At 44.6% G+C, this 18907-nt stretch overlaps 1 protein-coding gene across 1 annotated transcript in view; it reads right to left on the reverse strand.

Annotated features, from left to right (window-relative positions):
• MAN1A1 (mannosidase alpha class 1A member 1) overlaps positions 1 to 18907 on the reverse strand; it is a 523182-nt gene that overhangs the window by 369057 nt on the left and 135218 nt on the right. Inside the window, exon 2 of the mRNA XM_063917232.1 lies at positions 8754 to 8850. Coding sequence (XP_063773302.1) covers positions 8754 to 8850 — 97 coding nt within the window. The remainder of the gene's footprint in view (positions 1 to 8753; positions 8851 to 18907) is intronic.

Genomic DNA, 18907 nt, shown 5'->3' on the forward strand with positions numbered 1-18907 from the left:
ACGAATACACATTTTTTCTCATTTATGTTTCTCAATTGCAAAAAAAAATTTTAAGTCAGTATCAATAAAAGTTAGATTTTAACACGACATGTTTATAATAAAAATAAATGTAAAATCTTTTCTTCTTTTCTAAGTGCGCCAACAAAAGAGACTATCTTTTTCTGTCCTGTGTTGTTCTGTAACTTATTGTCTAAGGCAGCACCCCCTATGATGAATGATAATAAAACTTCTTGCAATCATAAAATTTGGGGAATTTTTCAGTAAAAAATTAAAAATATCAGTATCTTTCTAGTGCAGAGGACATCCTTATCCCCCATTATCCCTACATGTACAAGGTTCCTCATATACAGTATGTTCTCCCATGTATCCATCTGCCTCTAAAGCCATTATTTAGCTTTGCCAATTCAGGGTGGGTTGCAGGACAAATATGGCCCTCCATATCACTGCTCTAATCAGTTCTTTAAATGTTTTCAGTTTGCATGAAACCACAGAGTTTCACAGAAAAGCTAATTCTATCATCATCCCAGTTTCTCTAGAACAGAGGTTCTCAAACTCGGTCCTCGGGAGCCCACACAGTGCATGTTTTGCAGGTAACCCAGCAGGTGCACAGGTGTATTAATTACTCACTGACACATTTTAAAAGGTCCACAGGTGGAGCTAATTATTTCACTTGCGATTCTGTGAGGAGACCTGCAAAACATGCACTGTGTGGGCCCCCGAGGACCGAGTTTGAGAACCTCTGCTCTAGAATGTCATCAACTAATGTATCAAGCAAACTAATTAATTGAGACTAACTGGGGTACTTATCAAAGTTCAGGAAGTAATAACCTTGGTACCAGTCACTCCGCTTCTGTCTTAAATCTTACAGGCTGTGTTTAAAAATGACAGTTAAGAGTTGGTTGGTAGTTTATCTCGCAATGTATCTCTCTCCAAGCTTTGATACATACACCACTTAGTATTGAATTCATACCACAATCATCTACCCCAGAGGTTCTCAAACGCAGTCCAGGTTTTAGGTATATCCATGGCTCAGCACAGATGGTTGAATTAAATTGACTGAGGTGCTAATTAAATCATCTGTGGCCAAGCATGGATAAACTTAAAACCTGGACCGTTGGGGTGCCTTGAGGACCACATTTGAGAACCTCTGATCTACCCTTTCTTATGTAGTTCTTTGAATTACAAAAATCTATTAAGCTATTTGTACATCAGGTTTTAACGTCACTTGATTCAAAATTGCTATATCTCAACAAATTTCCCATTCGCTCACAACCATCTATAACACGTAAACTTATACCCCTTTTACACATTAGCATATAACACTGGTTATTGCACATAACCGTGCATAACCCGTGTTGCTGATTGGTGTAAAAGGGTGGAGTTGGAATAATCCAGGTCGAGTGAACAGCTATTCCAACTTGGGTAGTTTGCAGGGTTGAACACGGGTTCAACCCAGCAAACTGTGCAGTGTAAACGGAAGCTGGGTCGCATCGTCCTGGCTTCCCGTTCACAGTGATGTACATGCAGCGCTTGGAGAGCATGTGATCTCCAAACGCCGCCCCCGCAGCGTCACCGATGACGTTAACAATCTGACAATATACTGGGTTGGTGACTGCAGTGGGAAAGGGGGCTGACGCGGTTCACAGCCGGGATGCACCCATGTCAGGCTCACGGCTGCGACCCGCACTATTCAGTCTAAAAGCGGTTTTATATGCTCCGTTGGCTCTTCTCACAATTTTAGTCCTTATCTCCTTGAACGCATTATTTGAATACATCCAGGGGCACCCAAAGTGATTTCACCATAACCTGGAGCATATCCATTTTATTACTATACTTGTGTTTTTTGTGTAATGTGATTTAATTAGCCTACTAACAATTCATTTGAAATGTTCAGCGGAACTTCTGTACCATGACTCCACCATATCCTCGCTCACTGGCAGCAGCGTAGATGGAGTTCACAGACCCTTTGCAGTGAGCAAAGTACTCCCCCGCCAGGTCCTGCAATTTAACTGCTACCTTGATGGGAAGTTGACTGGAGGACAGATAGGATCGCACACTAGCCTAGGCTGCCCTGCCTCCCCCTCCCAGCTAGAAGCCTAATGCTCTCTCTATGGGTTCTCGGTTCAGCCTCCCCCCCCTGCTGCAGAGTGTCTCTCCGGTGAGTGTCTCTCTCTGGGTCACAGTGGAGAGCCACCACCTCCCCAAGTGATGGCAACATAATACAATTCCTGGGGCAGAGCACCTACTCCGCCACCTGCACAGCCAGTGACTCCCCTGAGACAGCTTTGGCTCCAACTGCTCCCCAACCCTCTATACTGGTGGCCTGATGCCCTTATACTGATTTTTTTTAAATGCTCTTATTCAGCATAAATCTGCATATTTCTTAATAAAATGTTACTGAATCACGCTTACATAGCTATTTACATAATACAAAAAAATTGGGGACATTTTTGGAATAAATATTAGCCAGTGAAGTGGTTAAGCTCTGCAGTAAGACACATGTACATCTATTACTGGTCATTGATCACTGTACTCACTTCAGACATTAAGGCCCCTAAACCCACGCTGGACGCATACATTTGTAGAATGAACTGCTTGGTTCAGTGTAAATGTTTGTAGCACCAGAGAGGAGCATAATGTCAGCTGAATGTAAATCAAGCCAACTGCATCAGCTACCTCAGTCCATGCTGGTGTATCAGGACAATTCTTCCATACCATTTCTGTAAACAAAGCCACCCGAGTGGCAAAATGACTTACAAAATGCCTCTAATATCCAATTAGCCACAAGAAAGTCCATAGCAGACTCTTGAGTGGATTAGGTCCGTTCTGCACTGCCTCTACATCTGTGGTTTTACCTGGCCTTAATCCCAATATATAACCCAACTAATGGCTTCTACATACCCACTGCACATTTGTCTGGGTTATCAGCTATGTAAGGTCACTAGTATAGAATCAACTTTTTGGAGAATGGCATCACATTAAAGTAACCAAGGCATATGTGCTCTGGGGTTACAAAATAATGTCCATGAGGATGACCTTGCATTGAAAAAGTCTGTCTGGTGTAGAGAAGGTGGTCTTGGCTGTAGCTGAGGGAGTGTAATCAGCCAGTAACCTTCTGTAAGGTCAAGGGTGGTTAAGTAACAACTACTGGTAAGAATCTCAATTAACTCAGTGACCCAAAAACCAGGATAGCCATCGAACTGGAAGACCTAATTTAATTTACAGACGTAGTATGCTTCCATTGGGTCTGGACACCAACACAATTGGGCAGTTTCATTTCTTGGTTGATCCTTCTACCACAGCCATCTATAGCAGTTTCTGTACTTAACATTTTATTAACATCCATCTCACAACAGGGTTTTACCTTTATAAGCAGCTAAGGAGGCGTGATTAAGTAATGTTCTATCAGAGTGGTATGTCCAGGTGCGCTACAGACACCTTGTTTCATTTGTACAATTTCATCAGATTGTTGTCCCTGATCTGGCGACAGAGCTGACCCCATTGGCACCTTTGCATGTCAAACTATGGTACTGACCAATCCTGTCCCTTCTAGCTCATGCCAAGGTTTATGTAGGTTGACATGTTACGTCTGTTCCTCGTACTAATTGACCATGTAATTGACTGTCCTCACACTTGATTATTTTGCAGGAGCCTTGGCAGTGAGTAAAGAAATTACTCTCCTGAGCAGGAACCAAGGCCAATACCTAATGCTACATGGAACTGAGATAGGAATATCTGAGCGAGAACAGGCCCAGATCTCTAAATTCCATTTAAGAGGGTAAAGGTCCTGACAATTCTCCTCAGAGAAAAACGGAGACCGTTCTTTCAGAAAGTATGCTTTGTCAATAAATGGGCATTTGTATGTATTTTTAGGTGATTAAAGCATTTAAAATGTACTACACTGCAGATCAAGAGACTTAATTCATTTGATATATGCAATATATATCTGTGATTGACTGAGTCTCAGAACCTGCATACAAGGGCTACAATTCAGTGGCCGATGCTTTTTTCCATGCAGAGTTCTGTTGTGCTTCATATACAGACTCAGTCGCACACAGATATACAAGTCTAGTATATCAAATTAGTCAGCAAAGTGACACGGTGTGTCCTAGTCGCATCCTGTCAAGAGGAATAGAAATTTTAAGGAAAAAGATACCTGAAGGCATGAGATACACAGGTCCTGGATCACTCGCGTCAGGAATCTCACGCTACCTGGCATATTGAGCTAGATGCATGAGGACATTTCTGAATGTGTTTTAATTACCTTATTTAAAAAAAAGTCCTCTGGATTGAAAAAGATTAAGAATATTCACAAGGAGACATTTTACAAAGTACCATTTACATCTACATCTGGTATGAGTTTTGGCACACTCAAAAGCTATGGTGTATTGATATTTCACATCATTTGGTATGAGCACTTGCATTTTGTTTTTCATTGGTTTACAGTGGCACTATTTTTTACTGCATGAGTATATAACTATTGGAAATGGTAGAATCACATGCTCCGAAACGGCTGTTGGGAGCTGTAGCTGGTTTGGTCTGAGGACCCCAGAGGAATCGTGAGATACTAACAATTTTATTGCTGGATTGCCAACTATGCTTGAACTATGCTTGTATTGCACATTGTCTTTTAAAGCATTAAAATAACTTATCAGTTAAAGGAGTGCTAGTCTGGTCTGCTACATAAGCCCCTGCTGGAGCCTCATGGTGTGGACGATTGGATATGCTACTATTTGACCTGGCACCCGATATTTTGTGACTTGGTGAAGTGCGGTTTTCATTATATATATATATATATATATATATATATATATATATATATATATATTTTATTTTTTTATTTTTTTTTATTTTATTTTTTTTGTGTGGTGAGAGGGCTTGTGTCTCACCACAATTGCCACTTTCCGGTGGAGTCAAGGAAAACAAGACCTGCAAATTCTGCACCTGCAATGGAGATTTATAATGCCAGGCTTTCTGAATTACACAGCTGCAGCTGGAGAAACAGAAGTCTAGGTTTTCCAGCTCACCCAGAGACAGCAGGAAGTCAGGTTCAGGAGAGGGGTTTAAAAATTAAAATTTACCCACAATGCATTGCTCCGATACCTGTTAAAGGCCAGTGAGCAGGGCTCAGTTTATAGCGCCAGGGACTATGGGCGTTGGCCGTGCCAGGAGAGCATGGCATGTGTAGCTGCAAGTCACTTTACACAATACCGGTGTATAATGAAAATAAATTGGGTGGGTAACCCCACCGCTGAAAGCAAAGTTCCCACCATTGAAGATAATGGAGGGAGCTGTGCGATGCGCTGTCTGCCAGCTCAGACGCGCAAAGCCAATCAGGAGAGTGCCACGAAGTGGCGCTTCCTGATTGGCAGAAGGGACCTTCTGTGACAGGAGTCACAGGGGGTCTCAGCATTCGGGGAAAGGGGTCCCATGTGTAAACATGGGACCCCTTTCAGTCCGTCTGGTTCGGGTAAATGCGTTTTTTTGTTTTGCCAAGTACGTGGATTACAATAAAAGAACTGGACACTGGATCAGGTGAGTAAGTTTATTTTCAGGTACCCCGGACGTCGACATTGGAGACGTGGCCAGAGTCGGCGTGTCAACATAGGTAAGTATGTGTGTCGGCATGTATGTAATAAAGTTATACTTTCACGGTGTCTGTGTCCTGTTTTTATTTGGGTATTTTTTTTTGCAGTAGAACTACAGGTACCAGCGGGACCGTTTTCCGCCCGCATGCTGGTACTTGTGGTTCTCCAAGTACCGGCTTGCGGGGGAGGCTTGCTGGGACTTGTAGTTCTTCTGCAAAAAACAATATTCTTACATTTTGAACAAGGCTATCAGCCCCCCATCCGCAGCCCTTGGATGGGGGGGGGGGGGGGGGGGGGGGGAGAACAGCCTCGGGCTTCACCCCTGGCCCTTGGGTGGCTGGGGGGGGACCCCTTGATTGAAGGGGTCCCCACTCCTCCAGGGTACCCCGGCCAGGGCTGGCTAGTTGGGTATTTAATGCCACGGCCGCAGGGCGCTGTATAAAAGTGACCCCCGGCTGTGGCATTATCTGTCCAGCTAGTGGAGCCCGGTGCTGGTACAAAAAATACGGGGGACCCCTACTCTTTTTGTCCCCCGTATTTTTTGCACCAGGACCAGAGCCCGGTGCTGGTTGTTAAAATACGGGGGATCCCCTGTCATATTTTTTCCCGTATTTTGGCAACCAGGACCGGCTCAAAGAGCCCGAGGCTGGTTATGCTTAGGAGGGGGGACCCCACGCAAAAAAAATTCGGGTTTTTTACCATTTTTCAAACATTTTTAAAAATCTAAGCAAAATCCGTCAAATCGGCCGTTTTTCGACAGCGGGACTGTCTAATTCGTTTTTTATTGAATATGTCGAATTCCGGCACCCACCTGCCGGAATTCGACAGTCGAATTTAAAAACGGGCGAAAAAGTGCAGCAATTCGCCCGGAATTGCATATACCCCATAGTGAACAATACATGAACAAAAGCAAATACCATAGACAAGATGAATGTCTATAGGAAAGTAACACAGATCTCCAACAAGCAAGTCGGTAGTATATGGCAGTGATGCTGGCTGTTATATGGTGGTCATATAAGTAGAGGGTGACTATTAGCCAATGAGCAAAGAGTGGAGGTGTGGACTAGAATACCCCCTGCAGGATAAGGGGTAAGATCTGTGGCCTTTGATCATTGTCATCCTAAATACTGTAGCTGGCCATGCCCGAGACTGTTTTTAGAAATAAGAAAAGACTTAGGGGTATATTCAATCGAAGTCGGATCCATTCCGACGTTCATTTGTCGGAATGAATCCGGCTTGGCCTATTCAATGGACATCTCAATTCAAATTGAGATGCGAGGGGGGGCTGCTCTCCCCCGTCTGCCCGCGGCTCTCCCCCGTCCCTCCTGTCTCACAGCTGCCGCCATTCCCCGTCTCCTCCTCGCTCACGGCAGCGTCCACCCGGCTCCAGCAAGCGAGGTCTCGCTTGCTGGAGCCGGGTGGACGCTGCTGTGAGCGGCGGCTATCCTCCAGCGCTGCTCACCCTGTCCCCGCCTCGACTCTCCCCGTCTCCAGCGCTGCTGTCCCCATCTCATTCGACTTTTTTTTAAAGTCAAACGGAGATGGTCGAAAAGGTTTTCGACACAAGCACGTGGATCGGCAGCTATTCCGCCGACCCACGTGCTTTTCGACAAGTCGAATTCATCAACTTGTCGAAAAATTTTGGGTTATATTGAATAGGTCGAATCATGATTCGACCTTAAAAAGTTGAAAACTGCCGTCTTTTTTGACAGACGGCAGCCTTAGACTTCAATTGAATATACCCCTTAGTGACTTATTAAAACAATAAAAAATAAACCCACAACACTCTGCCTGTGCCAACAGCTTACAGAAGGTTATGGTATTAAATAAAAACATATTGCGCCGGCTGTAATGAAGTCCAAGTTGGCCGAAGGTGAGCGGTCCTGGCCGAACTTGGACTTTTTCTTAAAGCAGTAACCATATACAAGTCATGGTTTTGCCTTGTACATGGTTGATGCTTTAAAAAAAACGTACGAGTTCCGTCAGGAACTCACACGTCCGACCAACTTTGACTTAATTACATCCAGCCACTTACCCAACAATAGGACAGGCACTCATTCAGATAATAAAATTAAGTGCCCAGATGGTACAAGGATGTACTGTAGGTGGTTTTGTAATATAGCTCAGTACTCCTATACAACTACAGATCATTTCAGTTGGTCTAAACATAGTGGATAACCATTTTAAAGGCGCACCAAGAAAGAATGCATGCAGCCAAGACACACAGAACAGCAATCCTCACCTCCAGTCCTCAACTGGTCCCACTTTGATGATTTCTCAAAATAGGAGCAAAATTGGCATGCATCAACCCAGCAATTGCGATCATTTTTAAGTCACAATTGGGGGATTCCGCCATTTCGACTTTTCCTGATGACCTGACCCAGTCTCTCTATATCAGGGACGTGTGGTGAGGTAAATGGCTCAGGAGGCACTGGCTAGTATCAGTGCCAGATTTACACACAATATATGAGACCAAAGGGTGCATCTGGGCATTATACACAGGTGCAGCAGTTTATACTGCTGGAAATTTGGAGAGTTTTGATCAGAGAAAAAGATAAGCGCATACGAGGCACTGCATCACCTGCCATATACTTTTTATTCCAGAGATTTGACTATAAAATTAGAAAAATAAAAAGATGATTTTTATAATATATACTTTGTATTTGTCATATACTTTATATAGTCAAAACTCTTGTTTAAACATTAGTATGGCAGGAAAGGCTCTGCCTCACTCCACTGCTCTATATAGATTTATATAACAGTTGGTCATAACAGGCGTTATTCCCTGAAACACAGACTTAAAACTAAGCTAGGGATTTACACAAGTTCTGTGGCTGGATAAATTCAAGCCTGTACTTCACCTGATTTTAATCAGCCACAAAACATGTATAAAGCATAGATTTCTATCCTAAAGGGATATTTTGGCATGCCTATACACACACACGTGTACATACACAAATACATTATTGGCATATGTATATACACATAAATACTGACATTTAAACATTTACATTCTGCAAGAGGTTTTTGCAAATTGTGTAAACGTCCCAAGATTTCCGAATGGTCTGTGTTCATATGGTAGACCAACAAATTTATGTTATACCAAATTATAAGTTGTCAGTAAAGTTCTACTGTGACTGACTAAATGCAGTGGATGTTACTTACCAAATAAATTACTTGAATGCCCTTGTTTTTGTACAGGTTTCAGTTCGTTTAAGCCCCATGCATATCGTTTATAATTATCCCAGGCAAATTTCATCATCTGCAGGGGAAAGGGAAATAGGGTCAAAAGGTATTAAAATACAATTGTCATTAGTATCTGTGGCTGTATTGAATTCTCAAAACGCTAAAATAAAAACACACAAATGACAGATTTCATATAGGAACTCTGTAACCATAATCTATAAAAATTGTCCTACAAGTTCTTTACACTATACTCTGTGGTACTGTATGGCAAAGAAACCACTGCAGAAGTGGTATTCATTTCTATTCCAGGCCTGGCAGAGAAAGGAAAACACAGCATAGTGCCAGTTCTATTTTGAGAAGTCATCATCAGGCACTGTGTTGTATCGTATTCAGCATGATTTCCAGACAGTTGGGATCCCGGCGGATAAAATACAGACGTCGAAATCGTGACATCGAGTGCAGCATGTCTGCTCGCCACGCTTCGAGCTCGGTAGGGAACTTTGCTCGCCACGCTATTATATTTCTCCTCTGGTGGTGGCATGGACCACCACCCTAGTGGGAATACTGTGCGGCGGTCGGGATTTTGATCAGCGGCATTCTGACTACTGTTGGGATTCCGGAGTCGGTATTTCGGTTGCCGGTATCCCGACTGTCGGGAACTTTACTGCATCCCGTTGTATCAATATCAGACACACCTAAAATGTCATACAACCAGAATGTAAGTCACTAAAACCGCAGTAAAAAAATATTTAAGCATGCAAATAAAAATAATATAAATGCTGAATGGTTGATACAATGTATATAGATAATAAGAATTTACTTACCGATAATTCTATTTCTCGTAGTCCGTAGTGGATGCTGGGGACTCCGTCAGGACCATGGGGAATAGCGGCTCCGCAGGAGACAGGGCACAAAAGTAAAAGCTTTAGGATCAGGTGGTGTGCACTGGCTCCTCCCCCTATGACCCTCCTCCAAGCCTCAGTTAGGATACTGTGCCCGGACGAGCGTACACAATAAGGAAGGATTTTGAATCCCGGGTAAGACTCATACCAGCCACACCAATCACACTGTACAACCTGTGATCTGAACCCAGTTAACAGCATGATAACAGCGGAGCCTCTGAAAAGATGGCTCACAACAATAACCCGATTTTTGTAACAATAACTATGTACAAGTATTGCAGACAATCCGCACTTGGGATGGGCGCCCAGCATCCACTACGGACTACGAGAAATAGAATTATCGGTAAGTAAATTCTTATTTTCTCTGACGTCCTAAGTGGATGCTGGGGACTCCGTCAGGACCATGGGGATTATACCAAAGCTCCCAAACGGGCGGGAGAGTGCGGATGACTCTGCAGCACCGAGTGAGAGAACTCCAGGTCCTCCTCAGCCAGGGTGTGCCCCTGACCAAGTAGCAGCTCGGCAAAGTTGTAAAGCCGAGACCCCTCGGGCAGCCGCCCAAGATGAGCCCACCTTCCTTGTGGAATGGGCATTTACATATTTTGGCTGTGGCAGGCCTGCCACAGAATGTGCAAACTGAATTGTACTACACATCCAACTAGCAATCGTATGCTTAGAAGCAAGAGCACCCAGTTTGTTGGGTGCATACAGGATAACAGCAAGTCAGTTTTCCTGACTCCAGCCGTCCTGGAAACCTATATTTTCAGGGCCCTGACAACATCTAGCAACTTGGAGTCCTCCAAGTCCCTAGTAGCCGCAGGTACCACAATAAGCTGGTTCAGGTGAAACGCTGACACCACCTTAGGGAGAAACTGGGGACGAGTCCGCAGCTCTGCCCTGTCCGAATGGACAATCAGATATGGGCTTTTGTGAGACAAAGCCGCCAATTCTGACACTCGCCTGGCCGAGGCCAGGGCCAACATCATGGTCACTTTCCATGTGAGATATTTCAAATCCACAGATTTGAGCGGTTTAAACCAATGTGATTTGAGGAATCCCAGAACTATGTTGAGATCCCACAGTGCCACTGGAGGCACAAAAGGGGGTTGTATATGCAGTACTCCCTTGACAAACTTCTGGACTTCAGGAACTGAAGCCAATTCTTTCTGGAAGAAAATCGACAGGGCCGAAATTTGAACCTTAATGGACCCCAATTTGAGGCCCATAGACACTCCTGTTTGCAGGAAATGCAGGAATCGACCGAGTTGAAATTTCTTCGTGGGGCCTTCCTGGCCTCACACCACGCAACATATTTTCGCCACATGTGGTGATAATGTTGTGCGGTCACCTCCTTCCTGGCTTTGACCAGGGTAGGAATGACCTCTTCCGGAATGCCTTTTTCCCTTAGGATCCGGCGTTCAACCGCCATGCCGTCAAACGCAGCCGCGGTAAGTCTTGGAACAGACATGGTACTTGCTGAAGCAAGTCCCTTCTTCGCGGCAGAGGCCATGAGTCCTCTGTGAGCATCTCTTGAAGTTCCGGGTACCAAGTCCTTCTTGGCCAATCCGGAGCCACGAGTATAGTTCTTACTCCTCTACGTCTTATAATTCTCAGTACCTTAGGTATGAGAAGCAGAGGAGGGAACACATACACCGACTGGTACACCCACGGTGTTACCAGAACGTCCACAGCTATTGCCTGAGGGTCTCTTGACCTGGCGCAATACCTGTCCAGTTTTTTGTTCAGGCGGGACGCCATCATGTCCACCTTTGGTCTTTCCCAACGGTTCACAATCATGTGGAAGACTTCCCGATGAAGTCCCCACTCGCCCGGGTGGAGGTCGTGCTGAGGAAGTCTGCTTCCCAGTTGTCCACTCCCGGAATGAACACTGCTGACAGTGCTATCACATGATTTTCCGCCCAGCGAAGAATCCTTGCAGTTTCTGCCATTGCCCTCCTGCTTCTTGTGCCGCCCTGTCTGTTTACGTGGGCGACTGCCGTGATGTTGTCCCACTGGATCAATATCGGCTGACCTTGAAGCAGAGGTCTTGCTAAGCTTAGAGCATTGTAAATTGCTCTTAGCTCCAGTATATTTATGTGGAGAGAAGTCTCCAGACTTGATCACACTCCCTGGAAATTTTTTCCTTGTGTGACTGCTCCCCAGCCTTTCAGGCTGGCATCCGTGGTCACCAGGACCCAGTCCTGAATGCCGAATCTGTGGCCCTTTAGTAGATGAGCACTCTGCAGCCACCACAGAAGAGACACCCTTGTCCTTGGAGACAGGGTTATCCGCTGATGCATCTGAAGATGCGATCCGGACCATTTTTCCAGCAGATCCCACTGAAAAGTTCTTGCGTGAAATCTGCCGAATGGAATCGCTTCGTAAGAAGCCACCATTTTTCCCAGGACCCTTGTGCAATGATGCACTGACACTTTTCCTGGTTTTAGGAGGTTCCTGACTAGCTCGGATAACTCCCTGGCTTTCTCCTCCGGGAGAAACACCATTTTCTGGACTGTGTCCAGAATCATCCCTAGGAACAGCAGACGTGTCGGAGACAGCTGCGATTTTGGAATATTTAGAATCCACCCGTGCTGTCGTAGAACTACTTGAGATAGTGCTACTCCGACCTCCAACTGTTCTCTGGACCTTGCCCTTATCAGGAGATCGTCCAAGTAAGGGATAATTAAGACGCCTTTTCTTTGAAGAAGAATCATCATTTCGGCCATTACCTTGGTAAAGACCCGGGGTGCCGTGGACAATCCAAACGGCAGCGTCTGAAACTGATAGTGACAGTTTTGTACCACGAACCTGAGGTACCCTTGGTGAGAAGGGCAAATTGGGACATGGAGGTAAGCATCCTTGATGTCCAGGGACACCATATAGTCCCCTTCTTCCTGGTTCGCTATCACTGCTCTGAGTGACTCCATCTTGATTTGAACCTTTGTATGTAAGTGTTCAAATATTTCAGATTTAGAATAGGTCTCACCGAGCCGTCTGGCTTCAGTACCACAATATAGTGTGGAATAATACCCCTTTCCTTGTTGTAGGAGGGGTACTTTGATTATCACCTGCTGGGAATACAGCTTGTGAATTGTTTCCAATACTGCCTCCCTGTCGGAGAGAGACGTTGGTAAAGCAGACTTCAGGAACCTGCGAGGGGGAGACGTCTCGAATTTCCAATCTGTACCCCTGGGATACTACTTGTAGGATCCAGGGGTCCACTTGCGAGTGAGCCCACTGCGCGCTGAAACTCTTGAGACGACCCCCCACCGCACCTGAGTCCGCTTGTACGGCCCCAGCGTCATGCTGAGGACTTAGCAAAAGCGGTGGAGGCTTTTGTTCCTGGGAATGGGCTGCCTGCTGCAGTCTTCTTCCCTTTCCTCTATCCCTGGGCAGATATGACTGGCCTTTTGCCTGCTTGCCCTTATGGGGACGAAAGGACTAAGGCTGAAAATACGGTGTCTTTTTCTGCTGAGATGTGACTTGGGGTAAAAAAGGTGGATTTTCCAGCTGTTGCCGTGGCCACCAGGTCCGATGGACCGACCCCAAATAACTCCTCCCCTTTATACGGCAATACTTCCATGTGCCGTTTGGAATCTGCATCACCTGACCACTGTTGTGTCCATAAACATCTTCTGGCAGATATGGACATCGCACTTACTCTTGATGCCAGAGTGCAAATATCCCTCTGTGCATCTCGCATATATAGAAATGCATCCTTTAAATGCTCTATAGTCAATAAAATACTGTCCCTGTCAAGGGTATCAATATTTTCAGTCAGGGAATCCGACCAAGCCACCCCAGCGCTGCACATCCAGGCTGAGGCGATCGCTGGTCGCAGTATAACACCAGTATGTGTGTATATACTTTTTAGGATATTTTCCAGCCTCCTATCAGCTGGCTCCTTGAGGGCGGCCGTATCTGGAGACGGTAACGCCACTTGTTTTGATAAGCGTGTGAGCGCCTTATCCACCCTAAGGGGTGTTTCCCAACGCGCCCTAACTTCTGGCGGGAAAGGGTATAACGCCAATAATTTTCTATCGGGGGAAACCCACGCATCATCACACACTTCATTTAATTTATCTGATTCAGGAAAAACTACAGGTAGTTTTTTCACACCCAACATAATACCCTCTTTTGTGGTACTTGTAGTATCAGAAATATGTAACACCTCCTTCATTGCCCTTAACATGTAACGTGTGGCCCAAATGGAAAATACGTTTGTTTCTTCACCGTCGACACTGGAGTCAGTGTCCGTGTCTGTGTCCGTGTCGACCGACTGAGGTAAATGGGCGTTTTAAAGCCCCTGACGGTGTTTGAGACGCCTGGACAGGTACTAATTGGTTTGCCGACCGTCTCATGTCGTCAACCGACCTTGCAGCGTGTTGACATTATCACGTAATTCCCTAAATAAGCCATCCATTCCGGTGTCGACTCCCTAGAGAGTGACATCACCATTACAGGCAATTTGCTCCGCCTCCTCACCAACATCGTCCTCATACAGGTCGACACACACGTACCGACACACAGCACACACACAGGGAATGCTCTGATAGAGGACAGGACCCCACTAGCCCTTTGGGGAGACAGAGGGAGAGTTTGCCAGCACACACCAAAACGCTATATTATACAGGGACAACCTTATATAAGTGTTTTCCCTTATAGCATCTTAATATATAATAATATCGCCAAATAAGTGCCCCCCCCTCTCTGTTTTAACCCTGTTTCTGTAGTGCAGTGCAGGGGAGAGCCTGGGAGCCTTCCTAGCAGCGGAGCTGTGTAGGAAAATGGCGCTGTGTGCTGAGGAGAATAGGCCCCGCCCTCTTTTCGGCGGGCTTCTTCTCCCGTTTTTCTGACAACCTGGCAGGGGTTAAATACATCCATATAGCCCCAGGGGCTATATGTGATGTATTTTTAGCCAGCATAGGTACTTTCATTGCTGCCCAGGGCGCCCCCCCAAGCGCCCTGCACCCTCAGTGACCGTTGGTGTGAAGTGTGCTGAGAGCAATGGCGCACAGCTGCAGTGCTGTGCGCTACCTCATGAAGACTGAGAAGTCTTCAGCCGCCGATTTCTGGACCTCTTCTCTCTTCAGCATCTGCAAGGGGGTCGGCGGCGCGGCTCCGGTGACCCATCCAGGCTGTACCTGTGATCGTCCCTCTGGAGCTAGTGTCCAGTAGCCTAAGAAGCCAATCCATCCTGCACGCAGGTGAGTTCACTTCTTCTCCCCTAAGTCCCTCGTTGCAGTGAGCCTGTTGCCAGCAGGACTCACTGAAAATAAAAAACCTAACAAAACTTTTACTCTAAGCAGCTCTTTAGGAGAGCCACCTAGATTGCACCCTTCTCGGCCGGGCACAAAAACCTAACTGAGGCTTGGAGGAGGGTCATAGGGGGAGGAGCCAGTGCACACCACCTGATCCTAAAGCTTTTACTTTTGTGCCCTGTCTCCTGCGGAGCCGCTATTCCCCATGGTCCTGACGGAGTCCCCAGCATCCACTTAGGACGTCAGAGAAATGTAAAATGCAAAACAGGAACATTAAAAATAAACTATGGCTAATAGTCTTGTACCAGTAAAGAAAAGGACGATGACAATCCAATGGATTTGTGTGTTCAAAGAAAACCATACTTATGTCATTATATAGTTTGCAATTCATAATCAGACCATCAGCATTTCAATGTGTATGTAAACATCCTCACCATGGTGCATTTTATATACACTGCTAAAAAAATAAAGGGAACACTAAAAATAACACATCCTAGATATGAATGAATGAAATATTCTTATTAAATACTTTCTTCTTTACATAGTTGAATGTGCCGACAACAAAATCACACAAAAATTATCAATGGAATTCAAATTTATTAACCCATGGAGGTCTGGATTTGGAGTCACACTCAATATTAAAGTGGAAAAACACACTACAGGCTGATCCAACTTTGATGTAATGTCCTTAAAACAAGTCAAAATGAGTCTCAGTAGTGTCTGTGGCCTCCTCGTGCCTGTATGACCTCCCTACAACGCCTGGGCATGCTCCTGATGAGGTGGCGGATGGTCTCCTGAGGGTTCTCCTACCAGACCTGGACTAAAGCATCTGCCAACTCCTGGACAGTCTGTGGTGCAACGTGGCATTGGTGGATGGAGCGAGACATGATGTCCCAGATGTGCTCAATTGGATTCAGGTCTGGGGAACGGGCGGGCCAGTCCATAGCATCAATGCCTTCGTCTTGCAGGAACTGCTGACACACTCCAGCCACATGAGGTCTAGAATTGTCTTCCGTTAGGAGGGACCCAGGGACAACCGCACCAGCATATGGTCTCACAAGGGGTCTGAGGATCTCATCTCGGTACCTAATGGCAGTCAGGCTACCTCTGGCGAGCACATGGAGGGCTTTGCGGCCACCCAAAGAAATGCCACCCCACACCATTACTGACCCACTACCAAACTGGTCATGCTGGAGGATGTTGCAGGCAGCAGAACGTTCTCCTTGGCATCTCCAGACTCTGTCACGTCTGCTCAGTGAGAACCTGCTTTCATCTGTGAAGAGCACAGGGCGCCAGTGGCGAATTTGCCAATCTTGGTGTTCTCTGGCAAATGCCAAACGTCCTGCACGGTGTTGGGCTGTAAGCACAACCCCCACCTGTGGGTGTTGGGCCCTCATACCACCCTCATGGAGTCTGTTTCTGATTGTTTGAGTAGACACATGCACATTTGTGGCTTGCTGGAGGTCATTTTGCAGGGCTCTGGCAGTGCTCCTCCTGTTCCTCCTTGCACAAAGGCGGAGGTAGCGGTCCTGCTGCTGGGTTGTTGCCCTCCTACGGCCTCCTCCACATCTCCTGATGTACTGGCCTATCTCCTGGTAGCGCCTCCATGCTCTGGACACTACGCTGACAGACACAGCAAACCTTCTTGCCACAGCTCGCATTGATGTGCCATCCTGGATGAGCTGCACTACCTGAGCCACTTGTGTGGGATGTAGGGAGGTCATACAGGCACGTGGAGGCCACACACACTACTGAGCCTCATTTTGACTTGTTTTAAGGACATTACATCAAAGTTGGATCAGCCTGGATCAGTGTGTTTTTCCACTTTAATTTTGAGGGTGACTCCAAATCCAGACCTCCATGGGTTAATAAATTTGATTTCCATTGATAATTTTTGTGTGATTTTGTTGTCAGCACATTCAACTATGTAAAGAACAAAGTATTTAATAAGAATATTTCATTCAGATCTAGGATGTGTTATTTTAGTGTTCCCTTTATTTTTTTGAGCAGTGTATGTATATATACATACATATATATGTGTGTGTGTGTGTGTGTGTGTGTGTGTGTGTGTGTGTGTGTGTGTGTGTGTGTGTGTGTGTGTATATATGTGTATATATTTTATATATATATATATATATATATATATATACACACACACACACATATATATATACACATACATATATCTGTATCTATATATCTATATATATATATATATATCTATATATATATCTATATATATATATATATATATATATATATATATATACACACACACACACACACACATACACAGGTTGAGTATCCCATATCCAAATATTCCGAAATACAGAATATTCCGAAATACGGACTTTTTTGAGTGAGACTGAGATAGTGAAACCTTTGTTTTCTGATGGCTCAATGTACACACACTTTGTTTAATACTCAAAGTTATTAAAAATATTGTATTAAATGACCTTCAGGCTGTGTGTATAAGGTGTATATGAAACATAAATGAATTGTGTGAATGTACACACACTTTGTTTAATGCACAAAGTTGTAAAAAATATTGGCTAAAATTACCTTTAGGCTGTGTGTATAAGGTGTATATGTAACATAAATGCATTCTGTGCTTAGATTTAGGTTCAATCACCATAATATCTCATTATGGTATGCAATTATTCCAAAATACGGAAAAATCCGATATCCAAAATTCCTCTGGTCCCAAGCATTTTGGATAAGGGATACTCAACCTGTATATCCATCCATCTATCTACATTATATATTTTTACTAGGGGTGCCTACCCGTCATTGGCAAGTGATTATTATTTTTATTCAATTGTGCATTTTTTGCTTACAATTTTTTTTTTCGTTCAATGGTCTGTCTTAACATCTTCTGTAGTACAAATTATTTTTTATTTTCTTATTGTCTACCAATTCCTTTAGTCTGTAATACCTCATTATAAAAACCACATTGCATGTCATATTACTGTTATCAGTTATGAGTATGACGGGAGAAACCCACGTGTAACGGACCACTGAGAATAACTCATTGCACAAGTCAATACTGATGACATTAAAGAACGGGCACGTGCCTTTTCACACTGTATTGCTGCACATGAATAAAATAAAATTTGCTAAATGACAGGCGATGCCCCATTATCCATGTGTGCCTCTGTTGTCTACCCCCACCCACCATTACCTGCCTTGTAGCACAATAGAGACTATTGGATGTGTTAATGATTTTGTTCACTAAATGGCCAATTAACAGTATAGCGAGAAGATTCATAGCTTATGTTTCTCAAGGAACATTTCAGTGAAAACTCCATAAAAATCTGTTCAGTAGTTCAAGGTTATCGAACATACAAACTAACAATTATATCAATAGTATATAGATGTAGATGTGTGTGGTGTATGTATTGTGTATATATGTGTGGTGGGTGGGTGTGTGTAGCCAATTAACATCATAGCAAGATGATTCATAGCTTCATTATGTTACTCCATAATGCGCAGTCTCTAATTTGAAGCATAAAAGCATTCTAATTTAAGGCTACAAGATATCTCACAGTTTACTTTTTTTTACTTTGCATGTTAATTTGCCAGTTAACATGACAGCGAAATGTTCCATAGCCTACGTTACTCAGAGGATCTTAAGGAACATTTCAGTAAAAATGCCATCAAAATCGGTTCAGTAGTGGTCGAGTTTAACCCGGAATACATACATACGAACAATTTTATAAGTATATAAAGATATTTAGATCACAGTGATCGCAAAAACGCGCTATGGCGCGTATTTTACCCAATTATTGATGGTAGGGACTTAATTAAAAAAATGCAGGGTCCCTCAGGACGCGCTCTGACCAGCAGCGCTGTCCTGCGCAGTCAGTGAATTTTCGTCTCCACGGCAGCAGAGGGAGGAACTTGGAAGGGGAGGAGACCATCGAGAGGGCGTTCACTCCCACCTCCCCTCACTGTCTGCTCTGTGCGCACA

The sequence above is a fragment of the Pseudophryne corroboree genome, chromosome 4, assembly GCF_028390025.1.
Source record: "Pseudophryne corroboree isolate aPseCor3 chromosome 4, aPseCor3.hap2, whole genome shotgun sequence".
Lineage (NCBI taxonomy): Eukaryota > Metazoa > Chordata > Amphibia > Anura > Myobatrachidae > Pseudophryne > Pseudophryne corroboree.